The sequence below is a fragment of the Hemitrygon akajei genome, chromosome 3 (genome assembly GCF_048418815.1).
Source record: "Hemitrygon akajei chromosome 3, sHemAka1.3, whole genome shotgun sequence".
Classification (NCBI taxonomy): domain Eukaryota; kingdom Metazoa; phylum Chordata; class Chondrichthyes; order Myliobatiformes; family Dasyatidae; genus Hemitrygon; species Hemitrygon akajei.
The window spans coordinates 197,129,778-197,152,358 of record NC_133126.1 but is presented as its reverse complement, the minus strand read 5'-3'; the positions used below and the strand labels follow the sequence as shown (position 1 = coordinate 197,152,358).

Genomic DNA, 22,581 nt, shown 5'->3' with positions numbered 1-22,581 from the left:
AGCAGATTGGTAGTTTTCTGTGTTTTCGTTCCATTGGCGACTAAATATTTGCATCATATTTACTCTCCACAGAAACATATGTGAATCTATATCATTTTGGAAGGTGTAAAAAGAGTGTACACTGACTCCTGGTTCAAAACACTTAGTTTCTAAGACCACCAGGGTCTTATTACCTGTCAGTTATCAGGCTAATATCACCGCTGCATCATATGAAATATTTCAGGAGGACCTGACGCTGATCTTATTACGATTGTTCAAACAACAGCACCCTATTAACAAATACCCGATGACGAACTTCTTAATTTACTTGAAGAATTAAGTTAGTCTGAATCGTTGCAATGACTAAACTTATCCAATTTCCAATCTGACTGAGTGTAAGTACGGTTTTTGTGTAAAGTTTGGATTAGTACTGGCAGAGGAGAATTTTTAACCAGTCAAAATTAATCATGAAGTAACTATAAATAGACATCAGACATCACATTACTTCTTGGTCATACTCTCTGTTGAGCATTAAACTCAATCTTCACGAAATTAACCGGAGGACACATAAATAAGATTCAAAACTACGTTTAATGGAGGAGGATTATACACACAGTTGGGATACTGATGCAAAGGGACTTTTGTAGTTATAATGAAGTCTCTTTCGTCATTATATTTTTCTTTGTATTACTCTCCGGTTTCAGTAAGATGATGTAACATTTCGGTGCAAAAATGCAGACGAGCAGACCGAAGCTTGATGCCCAGATAGCGAACACTTCGACAGCCACGGTGTACTTTCCTGGAGAGCTCACATAAGCTGGAATAAAAGTTATCCAAACAGCGCAAAAGATCAGCATGCTGAAAGTGATGAATTTGGCATCATTAAAACTGTCCGGGAGTTTTCTGGCAAGGAAAGCAAGCACTAAACACACAATGGACAACAGAGCAATATAGACCGACACAAAGTAAAAGGCGATCAATGAGCCCACGTTACATTCCAGAATAATGATGTCTCTGTAATGTCTCATGTTTTTCAGAGGGTAGGGAGGTGACACACTCAGCCAGACAACGCAAACCAAACCTTGCAAAAAGGTGAGGACGAATACGCCCAAGCGTTGCTGCGCCGGTCCGAACCAATTCATCACGCTGCTGTTGGGTAAAGTTGCTTTAAAGGCAACCACGACAAGGATTGTTTTGCCTAAGATGCAGGAAATGCAGAGGACGAACACAACACCGAAAGCCGTGCGGCGCAACATGCAAGACCAGCCGGACGGTTGTCCAATGAAGGCGAGCGAGCAAATGAAGCAAAGCAGGAGGCCGAAGAGGAGCACGAAGCTGAGCTCGGAGTTGTTCGCTTTGACCATAGGAGTGTGTCGATACCGGTAGAAAATTGCAGCTGTGGCCAATGTAAAGCACACTCCAACGAGAGCAAGGGTCACTAATACAAACCCCAGGACTTCTCCAAAAGACAGAAACTCAACCTTCTTGAGAACACATTGCGTTTTTGCTTGATTGGACCAGTATTCAGATGGACACTTGTTGCAATCCGTGGAATCTGCGAAAATGAGCATTTAATATGAAAATGTGTGGGAGCTTGGAAATGCGGAATTGTGAGACTTTGCTGCACATTTCAGCACTTACCAGTGACGTTGCTGATCTCACCATTGGCGCACTCTACACAGTTAAAACAACATATCGGCTGCCCTTTCCGGGTGACTTTTCTTGTTCCAGGATGACAGGGATCTGAGCAAACAGCTCGTGGGATCTGCAGAAGCGGAAAACGTCCTGATGGTATTAATTGGATGTGTAAATAATGCAGTTAAACATGCTGAACAGCTGACAGAAAACCTTAGAATTAAGCTTAAGAAGGAAGAAGAAACTGAATAACCAATGAACCTTGAAATAAGTTAATTATGGGCAATATTATATCTAAAGATTGTGAAGCCACGCAAGGTAGATGCTGAAATGAAGGTGTTTTGCTCATTCGGAGCAGATAAAATCCGGATTACAAAATCGCGGTTCTTCTGAAATAAGCGCGTAAGGGTGGTAAATGATTGCATATGAACATATTCCCAACAGATTCCAGATTACTTTGTTGTACCGTACTCTTCCGTGCTCTATTGCTCATGGTGTAAGACATATCTCGTTTGTTCTTCCCAAAGCGCAATACAGCACGCTGGTTTGCATTAAATTCCATCTGCATTTTCAGCCCACTTTCAAGCTGCTCCAGATCCGGTTGTTAGTCTTCCTTGCTGCACACTGCATCCCTGATCTTGGTGTCATCCGGTGATCTACAGATCTAGTTTACTACATCATTAGCCAGATCGCTGGATACGGATCCAGGCCCATTCTCCACGGCATACCTCTATTTGCAGGTCTCCAGTCAGAGAGGAACCCATGCACAATTACCCTCTGGCTTCTGTATCTGAACTAATGTCTAATTAAATTCCTATGACATCTCGAATGCCAAGCGACTGAAAATTCTTGATGAAACTCCTTTGCGGGACGTTGTCCAATGCATTGCTGAAGTCCATGCATACAACATGGGCTGCCTTGCCTTCATGACCTTTCCTGGTAAATTGCAGGAAAGCCTAAAAGATTGATGAGACACGACATTTCTCCCACAATCCCATGATGATTACCTCTCATCTGTCCCCGTCTAACCAAATACTTATATATCCAGTCCCTTAGAATATCATCCAATAACTTCCCCACTGCTGTCAAGAATTTTATGAGATATGCTTCAGCAGCTTTAAAATAACAGGCAACATTTGCTCTCCTCCAATCATCCAGAATATCACTCGAGGCAAAGCATGTTTTGTATATCTCTGCGAGGGCCCCTGCAATTTCTGCATTATCCTTGAACAGAAAACACTTTGCCAAATCCTGGTGTTTATCCACGCTCAACTTCCTCAGCAAATACCTCTATGACCTGTTGTCTGAATAGTGTCCATGACTTTGCTGCCGCTATGCCTCAATTCTATAGACTCGGTATCAGTCTTCTGATTAAATACAGATGCAAAACATTCATAGAAAATCTCCATAAGATCGTAACAACATAGAACTAAGACCATAAGAGACAGGAGCAGAATGAGGCCATTGGCTCATCGAGTCTGCTCCACGATTCAATCTTGGCTGATCTGTTTTCATCCCGCCTTTCTCCCGTATCCTTTTATGCTGTGTCCAATCAAGAATGTCTCAATTCCTGCCTTAAGTACACCCAACGACATAGCCTGCGCAGTTTCCAGTGCTAACCAATCCACAAATTCACTACTCACTAGCTAAAGAAATTTCTCCGTATCGCTGTTTTAAATGGCCACCTTTCTATCATGAGACTGTGCCGCCTTGTCATAGACTCAAGAAGGACGGGAAAACTCCATCCACATCTATTCTGTCTGGGCCTTGAAACATTTGGAAGGTTTCAATGAGACCCGCCATCCCCATCCTTCTAACTTCCAGTGAGTACAGACCCTGAGCCATCAGACGCTGCTCGTATGTTAAACCATTTCACTTCCAGAATCATCTTTGTGAACCTCCTCTAAACCGTCTCCAATACTAGCACATATTTTCTTAGTTGAGAACTCAACACTTTAGAATACTCAAGGCGAAGCCTCGCCAGTGCCTTACAAAGCCTCAACATCATGCCCTGCTCTTGTATTCTCTACCTCTTGAAATGAATGCTAAAATTGCATTTCCCTTTCTCACCACCGACTCATCTTGTAGGTTAGCCTTTAGGACGTTCTTCCCAGGGAGGTTCAAGTCGCTGTAGATCTCAGACTTTCGGAGATTCTCCCCGTTTAGAAAGTAGTCTGCACATTTATTGCTACTAACAAAATGCATGACAAGGCATTTGCCGACATTGTATTTCATTTTCTACCGTCCTGCCTATTCTCCGAATTTGTCAAAGTCCTCTGTAGCCTACCAGTTTGCTCAAACCTACTCGCCTCATCACCAATCCATGTATCATCTGCAAACTTGGCAACAAAGTCATCTATTGCATCAAATAAATCATTGATATGTAGCATGAAAGGAATTGGTCTCCACAGCACCCCTATTGAACACCATTAGTCACTGTCAGCCAACCAGAAAATGATCCTTTTATTCCCATTCACTGCCCCCGACCAATCAGCCAATGCTCTAACCATTGCCAGTAACATCCCTGTATTACGAAATAAAAGGCCTTCTGAGTGTCCAAATCTACAACATTCACTGCGTTCCCTTTCTCCTACTTGTAATCTATTCAAAGAATTCCAATACGCTCTTCAGGCGAGCTTCGAAGAACCCACGGTGAACTACCCACTCTGACAGTCGCCCACTCAGATAATGGCCGCTATTTTTATTCGATCTTGCCAAGTGCATCATTATACAAAATCCAATGTCTCCTCGGAAGATCAGCGCGCAAAATGTGCCGACTGTCCCTGCTCGCTTCTTTTAATGTTACCAATATTCAAAGCAAACCACCCCTCTCACATTTATGCAACTATTATACATTTCGTCAATGTGGAAAAGGACCACATCGCATTTCGTGTCATGGTATTCTGTAACAGGGACGCAAATCGGAGCACGTAAAAACAGACGTTCACATTTGCCATAAACTAAAATGGTTGAGATGCGCTGCAAAATATGTACCGCATAAAGAAGAATCGTATGTTTGAGTCGGCTGAAGATCTGGTCTGGAATAAAACATCTAATGTAAAATAAAGGAAGGTGCTACTGTCATTAATAATGGGTAAAGTATTTTAAAGTATTTGAAGGGGCCGGATATATAACTATTTGGACTGATAGGTATCATCAACTTGGCTTTATACGTGGGAGTTTCAATCTAACCAACAACACTGAGTGTATTCGAGTAAGTTACCAGGAAAGTAGGTGAAGGCTACGGATGTTCTCTGCCGGGTGGGGGCTTTGCTAAGATATCGCAAGCGTGATTGGTTAAGAAGTTACTGCCGCTTGGCATTCTAGATGAGGTACTAAATTGTCTTCACTGCAGAAGCCGTAGAGTTGCAGCAGATGATTGCAGGACTGACGAGATGTCAGTGACTGCTGTGCCGCATGGACTGGGGGGTGCGTTGTAGCTTTCATTTATATCAACCTTCTGAATGATAAAGTGGTAAACTAGATCAACAGGTTAGCTATGACAGCAAGATTGGGTCTGTAGTGGACAGCAAGGGTGACTGTCAATGCTTACAGTAGGCAATGTAACAGCTGAAAAATGGGCTGAATAATGGCAGATTGAACTTAAGTGTGAGGTGCTGCACATTGGGAGGACAATCCGGGGTAGGACTTGCACGGTGAGCAGCAGGGCACTGAGCAGTTCTTGTGAACAAAGGGATCTAGGAATAGTTGATGAAACTGGAGATCTATAGTTCATTGAATGTGAAGTCACCGGTGAATAAGTTTGTTTAGTAAGCGTTTGGCACACTGGCGTTCATTAATCAAAGTATGAATATAGGAGGTGGGATGTTATGTTGAAGTTGTACAAAACTTTGCTGAGTTTTAATTTGGATTATGGTATGCAATATTGGTAATCTAAATACAGAGAAATTGTAAATAGGTTTTAAAGAGATTAGAGAAAAAATTCACCTCAGGATTTGAGGACCTGAGTTATTGGGACAGTTTGAATAGGTTAGGAATGTATTTCGTAAAACACAGAAGGGTGAGGGTAGTTTTGATAGCAAGGTTATAAAGGGCATAGACAGGGGTAATGCAAGCAGGATTTTGTTTCAGTGAATGGTGACACTAGAACCTGAGGTTATATGTTAAGGTTAAAAGTCGAATTGGTCAAGGGAAGCATGAGTGGGAACTTCTTCAGTCAGGAATTAGTGAGAATGCAGATCCAACTGCCAGTGGAGCTGTTGGATGCTGGCTTGATTGCAACAATTAAAGAAGTTTGGATAAGTACATGGGTTTGTCGGTCTTGTCCGTGTGCAGGTCGATGGGAATAGGACGTATAACAGTTCAGCACACACTAGATGGGCCAAAGAGCTTGTTTCTGTGCTGTCATGTTCTGTGACACTATACCTTTATGACACGACTGAAGTTAAGCAGCATCAGTTTAAGATGAGTAAATGTTGCTGTAGGAAGAGAAATCAAACTTAGTTTCTCACAAAGGCACAGTGATATAAGAGTAGCCCATTCGAGTTTTCGATGTACCATTCAGTCTGATTATGGCCGAACTAGTCTGGCTACAACTCCAATTTCGTGCAAGTTCAGCTTCTCCTTCTGTTCTATTTGAATATCTATCTGTCTCCATCTTAAAAATTGCTCATGATCTGGCCCTCACCGCACATCTGGCAGAGAACCCCGGAGATGCACGAACATCTTGGAAGCAGATGACTACGTACCTCAGAATGAACTGATGAAAGCCGTAACTCGTGATTGTTTCCCATTATTTCCAACTCTCCAGCCGCTTAACCGATCTCAACATCTACCCTTACGACCTGTAACCTTTCAATAAGGTCATCCCTCATTCTTCAAAGCTCTTAACAAAACAGGCTAAAGTGCCGAAACTGCATTTTACACTGCATTAAGCTGGAGCTGAATGGACAATATCTATTTCTACAATATCACCCAAATCACAAGCATGCAACTGTGTTTCATTTCACCAGCGTAAAGGCATGGTAAAAGAAGCCATACCATATTTCCGGACGTGCTCCACCTGATTTTCTCGACATTCAGCGTTAGTTCGTGCCCTGCCGGAGCCGAGCCATTATAATATCCGACATTTACAATGTCGACGCTGCCATTGAGATTCGTTTGTAAGTTCACGAATTCGTACCTTGGCACCGGGTCACCATTTTCATCAAAATATACGGTTTCTCCCGCTTTCGCTGTGAAATTCACGGTGCGGAGGTAGTGCAGCAACTAGGGAGAAAGGAAGCAATGGAGGCTATTGTTGAACCGGTGAATGGATTTGGACCACCTAAATACTAACATTCAAACTTGCGGTAAACGTAAATGACTGAAATGTGCAGCCTTGCAGTAAAAAAAGAGCCGCATTTTTGAGACTGCTGACGATCGAATCTGGCATAAAATAGCTGACGCAAAATAGTACTGCTAGTGAAACTCAGCTGACCAGACTTCAGTTGTGGCTTGAATTGGATCGACTGTCAATTTACCTGACCCGGTAATTCCCTGCAACATTTTGATTTTCAGCATTGATATTGGAGGTGGGTCATAAGTGTAACGTAGATATTTTGGAAGGGTAGAAAGTGTTCAAGGAGTAATACACTTGCCGTGGATCCCCAGGTGTAGCCAATGAATAAGAAGGTGTGGGTTGTAGATCTAAGGTATTCATTTAAAATCGTTCCTTGGGATTGCTCGCCACTACTAAGCCGAATGAGTGCAATTCTTTTCGAACTAGTCTGTTAGAAGATGCCTCCTCACCACCAGTTAATACAGAGGAGTAAATTCCATACGTCTCTAATCTCCGGAAAGCAGGAAATTTGTACCAGTACCAGTACCTTCATCTTTCATCTAATGTCCTCTGCTAATGATCGAATCATGAATTACAGTTGTTGGCAGAGTTTACAGCTCTATACATTAGCAGATTAGTGTGCTATGTGCATGGGAAATTAGGCCTCAGATGCGAAAGGTAAAGGTATCTTCACCCAGGTGAAGAGGAGAGCTTTATACATCAACGCTTCGTTGCCGTAACAGCGGCAAATTGGAGTGCGGGACTCATTAGCAATGTCGAATAAAACAATACAGGGGGAAGTGCAGGGACGATTGTTGCAGTATTAGAGAAGGCAATCTTTTGGATTTGGCTCAACAGACTTGTCCTATAACCGCCGTGAACTACAGATGTATCTGGTAAGCTTTTTCCTGCTCATTCGTCATCTGTCCGTATATAGTCAGGGCAGTGAAAATGGCTCCAGGGGTTGCGTTTGTTCTGTGATAGCGGTGTGGGAATTCCGAAAGACCTCCAAACTCCAGGATAACCACATTAGTACCACGTTCACCGAGCTGCAGCCCCTCAGAGAACATGTTAAAGAACTAAAACTGCAACCCCATGACTTTCGGCTCATCAGGGAAACTGAGGAAATGATCGTCATCTGCCACAGAGAGGTGGTCACTCCAAAGTTGCAGGAGGCAGCTGGAATGGGTGACTGACAGTAATGGGAAGGAAACTAGACAGTCAGTGCAAAGAGCTCCTGTGCCATTTCCCCCCAATAATGTATACCATTTTGGATATTGTTCGGGGGAGCCACAGCGACTGGATTGCTGGCACAGAGTCTGGCGCTGTGGCTCACAAGGAAAGGTGGCAGAAGAGGATTGTAGCGGTGATATGTGTCTGCAGAGATAGAGGAGTAGATAGGAGAGGCTGTGGACGTGGGTTAGAGGCCTAGATGGTATGTTGCATCTAGGAGCCAGGTCAGCCACGTCTCGGATCGTGTATGGTGTTGAATGTGATCTGGGATCAGCCACGATACAATGGCGGAGCGGAAGTGATGGGCTGAATAGCCTAATTCACCCCCTATGTCTTACGGTCTTATGGTCAAACTGGAAGACCGTCTATACATAAGACAGTCTAGGAAATTGATAGAAATCAGCTACTGGGAGGTTGAACCCAAGGATGAAGGAGGTAGGTGAATGGTTGACTGTCAGGCAAGGGAAAGGGAATACGAAGCCAGAACAGAGTACCCCATGAGGTCGTTCCCCTAAATAGCAACTGTACAGTTTTCAGTACTGTTCGGGGAAGCCACTGCGACCTGTTGTTTGGTACTGAATCCGGAGCTGTGTTGCAGAAAGGGAGGTGGCAGTGGAAGAATGCATTGGTGATATATGATTCTATAGTTGGAGGAGCAGCTAGGAGAATCGGTGGACGCGGCAGGGAAGTCCTGATGACACGTTGTCTCACAGGTGTCAGAGTCAGGTACATCTCAGATAGTGAATAATGATCTTTCAAGAATCAGTAGATTCCGCATGGTTTGGGAAGACTGGAAATTGTAAATGTCACTCAAGTCTTTCAGAAGGGAGGGAGGGCAGAAGCAGGGAAATTATGTGGTCAGTTACCCTGAGCACAAAGGTTGGGAGAATTTTGGAGTCGATTGTTAAGGATGTTGTTTCCGAGTATTTGGAGTCACATGACAAACTAAGCCAAAGTAATCACAGTTTTCTTAAGGAAAAATAATGCTTGACATATCAGTTGGAATTCTATGAAGAAATAACAAGAATAATAGACAAAGGGGAACCGATGGATGACGTGTACTTCAATTTTCAGAAGACCTTTGAAATGTCAGTAGTCTATGGTTTTCCAGGAATAGATCGAGCACTGACTGATTGGCACGGGGCAAAGAGTAGGAATAAAGTGAACCTTTTGGGACTCTCTGCCGGTGACTAGTGATAGTCCATAGGGGTCGTGTTTGAACCCATTCTTTTTACCTTGTTTGTTAACCATCTGGTCTATGAAATTGATGGCATTGTGGCCAAGTTTGCTGTTGATAAGAAGACAGATAGAGCACTGGGTAGCGTTGAGGAAAAAAAGTGGCTGCAGACGGACTTAGATAGATTAAGAGAATGGACAAATAGGTGGCAGACGGACTACAGTGTCGTTAAATGTGTGAACATGCACTTTGGTAGAAGGAATGAAACCACAGATTTTTTTTTAAACGGGGAGAAAATTCAAAAATTGTACGTGCAAAGAGATTTGCAAGTTCCTTTGCAGGACCCTTGAAAGGTTATCTTGCAGTTTGAATCGGTGGTGAGGTAGACGAATTAAACCTTTCATTTCCTTTCCAGAGGACGAGGATATAGAAGCAAGGATGTAATGCTGAGGCGGTATAAGGCACCTGTTAGGTGACACCTGGAGTATTATGAGGAGTTTAAGAAAGGATGTGCTCTCGCTGCAGAGTGTTCAGAAGAGCTCAATGAGTATGATTCCGGCAGTGAAAGTGTTATCATATTTGCAGTAGTTGAAGGTTCTAGGCTTGTACTGGCTGGAATTAAATAGAAAAAATGGGAAATATTACTGAAACCTATTGAAAGTAGAAAGGCCTAGTAGAGTAGATGTGAAGAGGACATTTCATTTGGTGGCGGATTCTGGTATCAAGGGCTACAGCCTCAATAGAGAGCGACGTCCATTTGGTATAGAGTTCAGAAAGAATTTCTTTAGCGCAAAGGAAGCGAATCTGTGGAATTCGTTGCTATAGGAGGCTGTGGAGGCAAGTTATCTGGTGCATTTCATGCCGAAGCTGATAGGTTATTGATTAGTCACGGCGTGAAAAGTTGTGGGAATAAGACAGGAAAACGGTGTTGAGGGGAAAATCGATCAGCCATGCTGAAATAACGAAAAAGACCTGAAGGGCAGAATGGCGTAAATCATCTCCTGTTGTCTAAACCATTTTCTGAGAATTTCTGTTTGATCGCCACATATAGAATTACTTGCTAAAGTATAGTGGTCAGTGGTTGATTACCAGTTTATGGATATTGAAAAACATAAGCTGCAAATTGCAATCATGCCTGTTGGTGATGTCTATTTGGTGCTTTCTTTGGTAATGATGTATATGCTTACCTGCCAAGGCTCGAAATTTGTAACATGCGCGCATGAATTATTCACAAAGGGTCCATCTCCTTCGACACAGGTGAACATGTCGTGCAGTGCGTGAGCGATGGAGTAGACCGCTTTATACACGTGGTACGAACTTCCGTCCATTACCGCAGGAAGATAGCTATTTTCTATCCCCTCCATCTGTTCCTTTCCAGTGCATTGTCGAACTTGATCTCGAGAGTTATCCGGAATTGCCCTGCTGTCTATACTAAAGGAGCAGGTGAATAAGTTTTCCCAAAATTCCATCACCAAAATATTGTCAGGAAAGTTGGAAGGATGGACGTTATGAAGATAATCTCTGAGGTCATCTATCTCTGTCCTTTGCGTGGCTGGACCAATTGTCCCGGTGAGATAAATTGCTCTTTCTTCAGGTGGGAGAAAATTTCTTGTCACCCAGGATTCACTTCCAATCCATTGTATTCCGGTTACATTTTGCCTCCAAATCTCATTCAATAAAATTCGCATATCACCAGGGTGAACAAAGGCCACTACCACTTTAGTAGAGGCCTGTTTAATCACCTGGACAACTCTACTGATTTTCTCTGCCGAGTCGGTCCTGTAAAATGACTCGGAGTAGGCAATGCAGACGCCAAACCTTTCCACATGTTCGACAAATCCTTGCATTCCGAAGTTACCGTAATCAGTGTTACTTCTAATAGTTCCAATCCAAGTCCAGCCAAATGTTTTCACCAGTTCAGCGAGGAGCTTAGACTGGTATTGGTCGCCGGGGATAGTTCTAAAAAAGGTGGGGTATTCTCTTTTATCGCTGAGACAGGAGCAGGTGGAGTAGTGACTGACCTGCAGAGAAGGAGATAAATTGATAAATACCTGGCTTTTGTTTTTAAATAAAACTGACTGATGTACTTTTTGCGGTTCATGGTGATTTTTTAAAATCCTCGACAATAATAATGACATTTTATATACCACACGAAGAATGTGAAAAATATAAAACCAGAATAACTGAAATAATTTTATATTGTACCATAAACTATTTACTTATTTTTCTGGTAATAAAACTCTGATAAGACAAATCACAGTATTTGCATTCGTTTCTGGTCGCTGCATTATAGGAACGGTGTGGAGACTTTGAAGATAGTGCAGAAGAAGTTTACTGATATATATTTTTCCTGGAATGGCTGAGTCCACGGAGAGATCTGACAGAGGTTTATGAGAGGCATTGACTGAGTGTATTACCGGAATCTTTCTTCCATGTTTAAAAAGTCTAAAACAGTGGGTATGTATTTAAAGTGATCGTGGTTATGATCAATGTAGATCTGCGAAGCAAAACTTTTACTCAGAGGGAGGAGGTGTCTGTATTACTCTGGCAGGATTGATTGTGTAAGCAAATAGGAGAGACTTGTTTAAGAAACCCTTAGACGCACGAATGTGTGTAGAACAGAGTAATGAGTGCATTGCAGATACAAAAGGAACTAGTATGGGAGAACACAACTGGGCCGAAGGCTCTGATCTTGAGCGGTTTGTTCTATGTTCTATTACGAGATGTTTAACAAGAGCTAAATTAGTTTTTTTTTACGGTTAATTACTGGGAATGGTTCATAACTTGTTACAGCACATATAACAGGCCCTCCGTTCGTCGAAGTCGACCATGAACACTGCGTCCCAGCTCTCCACATGATACGGAAGACCGGGCAGGAGGATGTGGAGAGTTAACTGTTACGCATACAGCAGGCTCCTCCTTTCAACGCAGCTGATGATTTCAAAGGAACAGCGAAGAACGACAGTGTTTGACAGCAGTAGCTTTACAGGAGTTGCTCATCCGCATTGAACAGTCTTAGGAAGCTCATCTCCGGAATTTTCCTCGGGGATTCATCCTGAAGCTTTCCCCATGAATGGGTTTATCCGCAAGACAGGGGAAGTCTGAGGTCAGAGTTTTCCTTTTTTTAGATGAGCTATAGACCACGCTTAAGGAACTCGAACTACTGGAAGCAAACACGAGGAAATCTGCAGATGCTGGAAATTCAAACAACAACACAGGCAAAATGCTGATGGAACACAGCAGGCCAGGCAGCATCTATAGGAGAAGCACTGTCGATGAAGGATCTCGGCCTGGAACGTCGACAGTGCTTCTCCTATAGATGCTGCCTGGCCTACTGGAAGCAACTGGTTTTAACGCTACAGAAAATTGCTCTTTCCCGCCTCTCCTGTTAGTAGAAACGGTTCCTCTGGTCCTATTAGAAGGCAAGGAGCTGCACTTGGTTATTAAGGGAACCAATTATTAATGCTCCCAATAGCTTTAAGACATAAGCTATTGGGAGCATTTAATAGTTAGTCTGATCTTATCCGCACTGCATCTCTGGTCTATAACACCTTAAGTGTCCACCTCTGCTGGATATCAGGCCTTTAGAATATTATATATGAATGATATCAACCACTATACAATCTCAATATATCGAATTACTATTTTATTGTGTTACTATCCTAAATTAAGGCACGTGAGCTTCATATGCTTTTGCCCCTACTAATAAGGATAAGGAACCGCCAGAGTAAATATGAAGTAAAATATTCGACACATTACCAGCGGAATCCCAAAGGATCCCATTGTCCTTGCGGTTACGATGGAATTTGTAGATATATCGCAGCAAACAATGGCAGCGACGTTGGAGGAACCTCTACACTGAGGAAATTCAATTGATTCCCCTTCTCCATTGATCAATGCGAGCGCTGCTTTCGAGGCGATCGCGGAGGACGAGCAGTCATCGTGGATCTGATACCCGAGTGTGATTCCCGGGAGGAGATTCTTATTCTGGTTTATTTCTTCAATGGCAAAAATCATTGTCTGCACCAGCCGGAAGCTTTCAAAATCAAAACTGTGGAATAAATGAAAGATAAGATGATAAAAGTGCTTAGATTCCGAATTCAATCAGGTATCACGTCAATGACTTAGAATGTAAATGTTTTCTTGTTGTCGATAAAGGATTTTCGCAGTACTGACCTCGGCTCGGGAAGCACACTGGTTCTTGTTTATTTCACCAACTCAAGATACCAAACACGCCCCATGTCGCAATAAACAGGAGTCAATGCATGCCACATGAGAGTGCACGAGAGGGACCATAATCCTAGTAATACACAGCGCTTGGATAACTGGAACAAAGCAACACTCAAATAATGCTAGAGGAACCTAATAGGTCGGGAAGTATCTAGAGAGGGAAATGGATAGTCACGCTTTGTGCCGAGCCCTTTCATCAGGACTGGAAAGGACACGTGGAATATTTCTCATAGTTGAAGAAGCGGAGTCTGGCTGGAGCCGAGCAGCTCTCCAATCATGATGAATTGTTTCCACCCGAAATATCGACCCTTTATTCCCCTCCATAGTTCGGCGAGTCCGAACTAGTATCAGGATTTAACACTGAATATGCAGGAGGCTCATTTGCCCTCTTCTTCTTGGCTGAATATTCCAATATCCTATTAATAAACACCCTGTCTGTTATCTTGTTCCTAGGAACATCTTACAACCCTCACCTTCCACAACTCACTACCCTCAACCTCATGCTTAAAGCAACTATATTAACCTTATTATTCCTATGAATCCGAGCCTCTTACCCACGATTTCGAGTTGTCCAAGAAAAGAACTTAAATTCTGCGTTAATTCTTCAACTCGATAATAAAAACTTTTTTTAACAAAACCAGTTGTAAAAATTAATAGTTATTCAAAAAAGGTACAGCTTTTTTGAATCAAGAAACAACTTTATCAGGAGGGTAATGATTATAATTTTTAAAGGATCATTCCTCAGTGGGCCCGAAAGCAGCCATCTGTAAAGAAAGCGTCACAGCTCAAGTATACGCTACACCAACAAATCCCTATATCAAACTCACAACCCCCTTAAATCCTATTGGACTATTTTATCCAACCCCATATAAAAGAAATTATGCTAAAATGAGTAATAAGGGGCCAACCCCCTCCCAACACACCAGTGTAAGTCAGAAAGAATTAAATCACTGACAATTAACCGATGCCAAACTTGAGGCCCTTATGACATAAGCAATACAACAAGAAAACCCCATTTGAATCATCGTTAACCCTACACAGGAGTGTCCTTAGGAAAGATTAAAAGAAAATAAAGGAACTCGGCAAACACAAACTCCGCCTGTTTACCAAAAACATCGCCTCTTGCTCTTACATGTATAAGAGGTCCCGCCTGCCCTGTGATTTTTTTAACGGCCGCGGTATCTTGACCGTGCGAAGGTAGCGTAATCACTTGTCTTTTAATTGAAGGCCCGTATGAAAGGCATCACGAGAGTTTATCTGTCTTTATTTTCCAATCAATGAAATTGATCTTCTCGTGCAGAAGCGAGAATAAGCACATAAGACGAGAAGACCCTATGGAGCTTTAAACACTTAAGTTATTTTTAAACATCAAAAATTTCCCACCTTCGGGCATAAAATAAACATAAAATAAATCTTCTAACTTAACTTGTTCACCCGCTGAGTTCCTCCAGAATTCAGTTTGTGCTGCTCAAGATATTCAGCTTCTGCAGATTGTTCTAATTCTACCTCACGAGGACTGATTAAGCATAGCCAATGTGGTTTCTATGGTCACTCTGTCGGTTTATAGACAGAGAATGACTGGAAGCGTCCTTCAGAGGTTTGAAATTCCGGTGGCGTTAACTTGAATTCATATGGATCCAACATATAGTCACTTAAAGTGTCGGTGGAGTGGTCACATAATAATTCATAATTTCAATTTACATTGCCATCTTCCGTAATTTCCGTCGATATTTCTGAAATTATATCAACGTGATTTTACTTTAATGAAAATGCAGTTAGACCATTGAGCAGTTCAGTCGAGGAAGAAAACCATCGGCCAACAATATCATGCCGAAGCGTTGATACTGGTAACACATACAGAATGCTGGAGGAACTCAGTAGTTCAGGCAGGTCCTGATGAAGAGTCTCGGCCTGAAACGTCGACTGCTTGCTCTGTTCCATTGTTGCTACCTGGCCTGCCGAGTTCCTCCAGCATTTAGTGTGTGTTCCTTGGATTTCCAGCATCTGGAAATGTCATAATTATACTGGTGCTTACAAGCGGAATTAAATTAATTCTTTCTGCCTATACTATGTCCCTATCCACACCACTGCCATTATCTACACATTCAAATGTCTATAAAATTTTATAGGTTTTATACCTTGTTTGCCTCCATCACCCCTAGCAGTGTGTTCCAGAGACACACGAATCTCAGCTTAAAAAATTATTCGGTCATTCCTTTCAACTTAGCTCTTCTCACCTATGTCCTCGAGTATTAGACATTTGAATCTCGGACAATTATACTGGTTTTCTATTCTAACCATATCTCTCATAATTTTATAAAAGTCTTTCAGGCCTTCCCTCAAAATTCGCTTGTCTATGGAAAACAAGCCAAGTTTGTGCCACCTATTCTTATATCACATGCCCTCTAATCTAGGCATTGTCCTGGTAAACCTTTTCTGCACCATATCCAAAGCCTCCATATCTTTCCAATAACCGGACGACCTGAAATGAACGAAATACTACAGATTTGGCCGAATTAGAGTGTTAATAACAACATAAAAATCAGATGAACGCTTTTCTAGTCCTGAAATAGCGTCACACCCTGAAAGTAGCTAACTGTTCACCTTAATAACATCCTAGAATAACCCATTTCAATGACTCTGAATGTTTATTGCTGCTGAAGCTTCCTTTCATTAGCAAAGTTGCAATTACATTATACACATGAAATTACAAAGTTTGAAATGCTTTCGGGAAGATAGTTAGTTAGTGTATACGGTGTTAATGAGGCGTATGTGATTAACGTAGACAGGCAGGACGGTCGGCATAGTCAAGGTGGGTTGAAGAGACCAGCTGCGAGCTCTGAGTTATGATATTGTGACTGGTTGTTTGCCAATTAGAGTATAACGTAGAACAATATTATAAAATTTAATTAGAACGAGGCACTATTTGGTTGTTCACATTGAAATTACCATTTTTTGTTACCTATTCAGATGCACTACAGCTTGGAATGACAACTGCGTTGTTCGATACCACAGTAAATTTCAGAGAGTTGAGGACACATTAGGGAGAAAAGTCTCACCACACTCCCTCTCATATCTGCACTTCCTCAGTAATTAACCAACATAACCAAAATCCCCCCCCCCCCACACACGCAAAAGATAATGAGCAAGAGGGCACATATAATTATGCACAAGAATTGTTTCTATCCCGCTGTAATAATAATATGGAATGCTCCCGAATTGCAATAAGATTGACCCCAGTATGGCACTTTATTGACAATTTGCACTGCATTTTATCTTTAAACTGTCACGATATGTGCTGCATTCTGGTATTGCTTTCCATGATACTCCCTCAACACACTGTTTGAATGAAATGCGTTCTTATGTTTAAAGAATTGCAAGTATCAGAGAAACGAGATGAAAATATCAGATACTTCGACAACAACAAACGGGGATAAATTCTTATGAGTTTCACCTGATTGTGGCATATACTTGGTGTCACTCCAACAGAAGCACGTGATCTTTCTCTGCATGTAAAGAATGGCATCAAATCCGTGGAAATATGTTGAATCCTTCTGGCTGAATCTGGTCAAAGAACACTGAGGCTGTCTACAAGAAGGGGCAGAGACGTCTCTATTTCCTGACGAGACTGAGGTCCTTTAACATCTGCCGGATGATGCTGAAGATGTTCTGCGAGTCTGTGATGGCCAGTGCTATCATGTTTGCTGTTGTGTGCTGGGGCAGCAGGCTGAGGGTAGCAGACACAAACAGAATCAACAAACTCATTCGTAAGGCCAGTGATGTTGTGGAGGTGGAACTGGACTCTCTGACTGTGGTGTCTGAAAAGAGGATGCTGTCCAAATTGCATGCCATCTTGGACAATGTCTCCCATTCGCTCCACACTGGTTAGGCACAGGAGTACATGTACTGGTTAGGCACAGGAATACATTCAGCCAGAGACTCATTCCACCGAGATGCAACACTGAGCGTCATAGGAAGTTATTCCTGCCTGTGGCCATCAAACTTTACAACTCCTCCCTCGGAGTGTCAGACACCCTGAGCCAATAGGCTGGTCCTGGACTAATTTACACTTTGCATTATTTACGTACTATTATTTAATTATTTATGGGTTTATATTGCTATATTTCTACACTATTCTTGGTTGGTGCCACAGTAACGAAACCCAATTTCCCTCGGGATCAATAAAGTATGTCTGTCTGTCTGTCTGTTTGAGTTAAGAAACTGCAAGGATAAAATGACTGTGATGGCAGTTATATACAGTGCTCCCAACAGAAGCTTGGATGTGGACCTCAGATTACAACAGGAAATAGAAAACGTGTTTCAAAAGACGAATGTTATGTTAATCATGGGAGATGTTAACATGAGGTCGATTAGGAAAATCAAGTTGGTAATGGATCTCAGGAGAGTGAGTTTGCTGACTGTCTATAACATGGCTTTTCAGTGCAGTTTGTCTTTGAACTCACTAGGGGATCAGATATACTGCATCGGCTGTCAGTTAATGAACTGGAGACAATTAGGGAGCTTAAGGTTAAAGAGTACTTAGGAGACAGAAATCACAGTATGAAGGAAATCAACTTGAAATTTCATAAGGAAAAGCAGAGTCTGACATAGTAGTATGGAGTAAAAGAACTTGCAGTGGTATGAGGGAGTAGTTGTACAAAATAAATTGCAAGGTGCTCCTGGCAGAGATGACAGCAGAAAAGCAATGGCGCGAGATTCTGGGAAAATGAGGCAGTTGCAGGAACGTTGTATTCCAAAAACAAAGAAATACTCAAATGGTAATATAGTATAACTGCGGCAGGCAAGGAATTCAAAGCTAACGTAAAAACAGAAGAGAGGGCCCACAACAAATCAAAAAAACAGCGGGAAGACAGGGGATTGGGTTTGGGAAGCTTCAAAAATTAATGATCTAGAAAGATCAATTAAAAGAATCATTAGAAGGGAGAAATAAAATATGAAGGCAAGCTAGCAAACAGTATCAAAATGCATTGTAAAAGCTTTTACAAGTTTGTAAAAAAAAAGCAGAAATAAGAGTGGATATAGGACAGCCAGAAAATGTAGCCGTAGAAATAAAGTAATAAAAACGGGAGACAAGGATACGGCAGGTGAAATAAACGGGTATTTTGCATTACTCTTCACAGTGTAAGACTCGACAAGTGCGCCAGATCTTGTAATGTGTGAAGGAAGAGAAGTGTGTGCAGTTAATATTACGAGAAGGCTCAAAAAAGCTGCAAGACCTATGGGTACATCTGTCACCTGGACCAGATGAACTGCACCTGAGTGTTCTGAAAAGAATTGTGGAGGCATTAGCAAAGACCTTTCAAAATTATTGAACTCTGTCATGGTGCCAGAGGAGTAGAAAGTTGCAAATATTACTCCAATCTTTAAGAAGGAAGGAAGGCAGCAGAAGGAAATTGTAAACCAGTAAGCCCGTCCTCGGTGGTTGGGAAAATGCTGGTGTCGATTGCTAAGGGTGAGGTTACGGAGTGCTTGCGGACACAGGACAAGATAGGGCAATGTCAGTAGAATTTCCTTCAGGGAATATTTTGCCTGTTGAACCTGTTCGAATTCTTTGAGGAGATTACAAATAGGATAGATAAAGGGGATGTAGTGGACGCTGTATAATTAGAATTTCGGAAAGTCTTTGACTAGGTACCAAACATGAGACAGCTTACCAAGTATTATAGGAACGTTACTAAGATGATCAGAACATTGGCGGATTGTTAGGAGGCAGAAATTGGGAATAAAAGGATCCTGTCTGGTTGTCTGCAGTGACTGGTTGTGTTCCGCAGGGGTCGGTGTCGGGCTGCTCATTATTCTGCTGTATATGAGGGGTGATTAGTAAGTTCGTGGCCTAAGGTAGAAGGAGTCAATTTTAGAAGACCTAGCACATTTATTTTTCCTACATTTATACACTTAGTCCAACGGTCGTGGAGTATACGAATCCCTTCTTTGTAGAGGTCGGCGTCTTGGACTTCCAGAAGTTGTCAACAGCAGGGGTGATTGATAAGTTCGTGGCCCAAAGTGGAAGGAGATGAGTTATTAACTTCAAACTTTCCGCATTTTCACTCAAAGAGTTGACCTACAGGTGCATATAACGAGAGCTGTATAACTCATCTCCTTCTACCTAGGTCACGAACCTATCAATCACCCCTTGTATATTGTGATTTAGCTGATGAAATAGATGGCTTTCTTTCTATAGCTGCAGATCATACGAAGTTTGATGGAGGAGCAGACAGGGTTGAAGGCTGAGGTAGGCTGTAGAAGGACAGATAAATTAGGGGAATGGGCAAGAAAGTGGAAAATGAAATACAATGTTGAAAATGCATCGTCATGCACTTTTGTAGTAGAAATAAATGTGCAAATTATTTTAAAAAACGGAGAGAAACCCAAAAGACTGAGAAGTAATGGGACTTGGGAGTCCTTGTGCAGAACAACATAAAGGTTGACTTGCAAACTGAGTCAGTGGTGAGTGAGGCAAGTTAGCATTATTTCCAAGAGGTCCAGAGTACAAAAAAGAAACAACGTGCTTCTGCGGCTTTATAAGGCACCGGTGAGGTTTCACCTGGCGCATTTTTAATAATTTTGAGCTTCTCATCTGAGTAATGATGTGGTGGCATTGGAGGAGGTCCAGAGGCGGTTCACAAGGATGATTTCCGGAACGAAAGAGTTATCGTACGCTGGAATTTAGAAGGATTACGGGGGATCTTTTTAAAACATTTGTAATTTTGAAACGCCGAGATGGAGTAGATGTGGAAAGGATGTTTCCCATGGTAAGGTAGTCTCAGCCCAGGATAGAGTGGCCTCCATTTCAAACGTGCATGTGGAAAGAAATTCCTTTTGGCAGAGCGTGGTGAGTTTATGGAATTTCTTACCAGGTCTCTGGACAGTTTCTTGATTAGACACGGTATCAAAGGATATTAGGTGAAGGCCGGGAATGGTGTCGAGAAGAGGAAAACCGGATCAGCTATGATTGCTTGGCGGGACAGACTCGATGGGCCAAAAGGCCTAATTCTGCCTTATGTCGTATGGTCGTATTGACTTATGACAACCTGATTTAACGTCACAGCATTGCATGTAAAATCGGTCTTCCATTTACATTAAAAGTTTGCATTCCGGAGTAAAATCGGTACAATCGTGGTCGTGAAAATTGAAGTCAGGCCCTGAAACTACTGTCTAATGCTTTGAATACTGACAGTGCTAATGGTATAGAAGAAAAAATATATACGTGCTACTGGAGAAACTCAACGGATCAGACCGTTTGTGGACTTGGTGAACGTGTGGAGTCGAAGCATTACCTGTCTATTTCTATCTACAGATTCTGCCCGACACGCTGAGTTCCTTCAGCCTCTCCTTACAGATGCTGCCTGGCCTGCTGTGTTCTACCAGCATTTTGTGTGTGTTGTTTGGAGTTCCTTCAGCTGTCTATTTGCATTAACTACTGATTTCAGCATCTGCCGGCTCTTTCGTCTCCATTAGTTATATCGCCCTTATGGATTACCGACCATCTATCATAGATTTCGCAACATTCCAGTGTGCAGCATCACAGTGGAAATCCATTAACTGGCGCAGAGCGGACCATGGTAGTTCGGTTTTAATGGACAGACTCTTTTAGGTGAATACTCAATTCCTAAGCGAGGCGTAGCGATACCTCATCAAACACCCTCCTCAGCGAAGATGCACTGTCAGCCGTGTTTTACTAGGATCTCTGAGCTGGAAGCCAGACGCAATTGCACTGTTCAATTCAAACGCACGACGAAGAAAAATAGGGCATACTGTTCCCTTCAAAGCTGTATTTTCTGTACCATAATGTTGCTTTAAACTCACAGTGGCTGTGGAAATACTGATTAATAACACTTCTGTTTGTAAAACACAAGAAGACTTTAATTCAACCATTTCCCGTTGAGATACCAAGGCAAAAATAATATTCCACCTTGCTTCCAAATAGCAATAAAGGACAATATCAAGGCTACACGAAATTATCAGCTTATAATTAGCTCTCAATTTGAAAGATTGACTCAATAGGTGAACACGATTTCTCTTACATGGTGTGGTGACGAAATGTCGATTTACAAGAGGTAAGCTCACCTTTTGCACCCAGGACTCTTCGGTTTAAATGTAAATGTATGGAAATCATGAACCGGATCCAAATGTATTGTGAATATCCCGCCAAGAATGACATCACCATCCTTGGCTAAGTCCGGCAAACTGTCGTTTGATCGACGCTTGCAGAGGAATCCATGCGTTTCTGGCGCAGCGGCGAGGAACACGAAAAGCAGAAACTGAGACATTGTCCTGTTACAGCGACCTGTCACGGTCAGAACATTATGTATTTATATTGCCTCTAATAAGAACTGAAGTCCCAGAGCGGTTTAAAATACAGCCACTGTCGTTATGTATTATGTTCCGCATGATGATGTGGTACATTAGGGACACTTGTATTATTCTATGCACATCTGACTAACGCTTGGGTAATTTTAGAGAAATACGAAATTACATTTATTAGATGCAGGTAAATCTGCACTCCCAGCAGGGTGTCATGCCTTTCTAATGAATTAAGAAGGAACCTCGAGTGTATAAAGATTTCATGCTTCTTATAATTGGCACCTGGGGTGTAATTTAGACATTAGACAAATTATCCCATCATGAATAAATGGAATTAATTATAAGTTTAAAACAACTATAGCTGGAGACGTCAATGCATAGAAATGCAAAAGACATCATGAAACTCTGGATACACCACAGTCAATCACAGCAAAAGCCCTCTCCACCACTGAGTACATTTACATGGGGTACTGCCACAAGAAAGCAGCATCTGTCATCAAAGAAACCCTTCATCCAAATCCAAACGATTTTCACTAATAGCACCAGACAGAAGCTATAGAAATATTAGACCCCATACTTTCGGCATCAGGTACATGTGTTACCCTGTAAACATAAGACTGCTGCGCCGATGTCGCCAACTTCATGCATCTGAACTGATTCCACGTCCTATAGATCCACTTGTAGCTCCTTGTTTCAACACACATGTTCTCAGTAGCATTTT

At 42.1% G+C, this 22,581-nt stretch overlaps 1 protein-coding gene across 1 annotated transcript; it reads right to left on the bottom strand.

Moving 5' to 3' along the window:
- Positions 1-626: 626 nt before the first annotated feature.
- Positions 627-13,322, bottom strand: LOC140724664 (extracellular calcium-sensing receptor-like). The gene is made up of 5 exons (XM_073039090.1): positions 13,065-13,322; positions 10,493-11,326; positions 6,616-6,843; positions 1,621-1,744; positions 627-1,534 (listed from the first exon to the last, which is right to left on the bottom strand). The coding sequence occupies exons 1-5, from the start codon at positions 13,320-13,322 to the stop codon at positions 627-629; spliced, it is 2,352 nt and encodes a 783-aa protein (XP_072895191.1).
- Between the last annotated feature and the right edge of the window lie 9,259 nt (positions 13,323-22,581).

What these genes read in the sequence shown, in the direction of transcription:
- LOC140724664 (XM_073039090.1), bottom strand. Translation starts at nt 13,322, where the DNA reads ATGATTTTTGCCATTGAAGAAATAAACCAGAATAAGAATCTCCTCCCG. An exon ending in GATCCTTTGGGATTCCGCTG is followed by an intron (nt 11,327 to 13,064) that starts GTAATGTGTCGA and finishes CCTTCTCTGCAG; the next exon opens with GTCAGTCACTACTCCACCTG. An exon ending in TGAGATCAGCAACGTCACTG is followed by an intron (nt 1,535 to 1,620) that starts GTAAGTGCTGAA and finishes TCATTTTCGCAG; the next exon opens with ATTCCACGGATTGCAACAAG.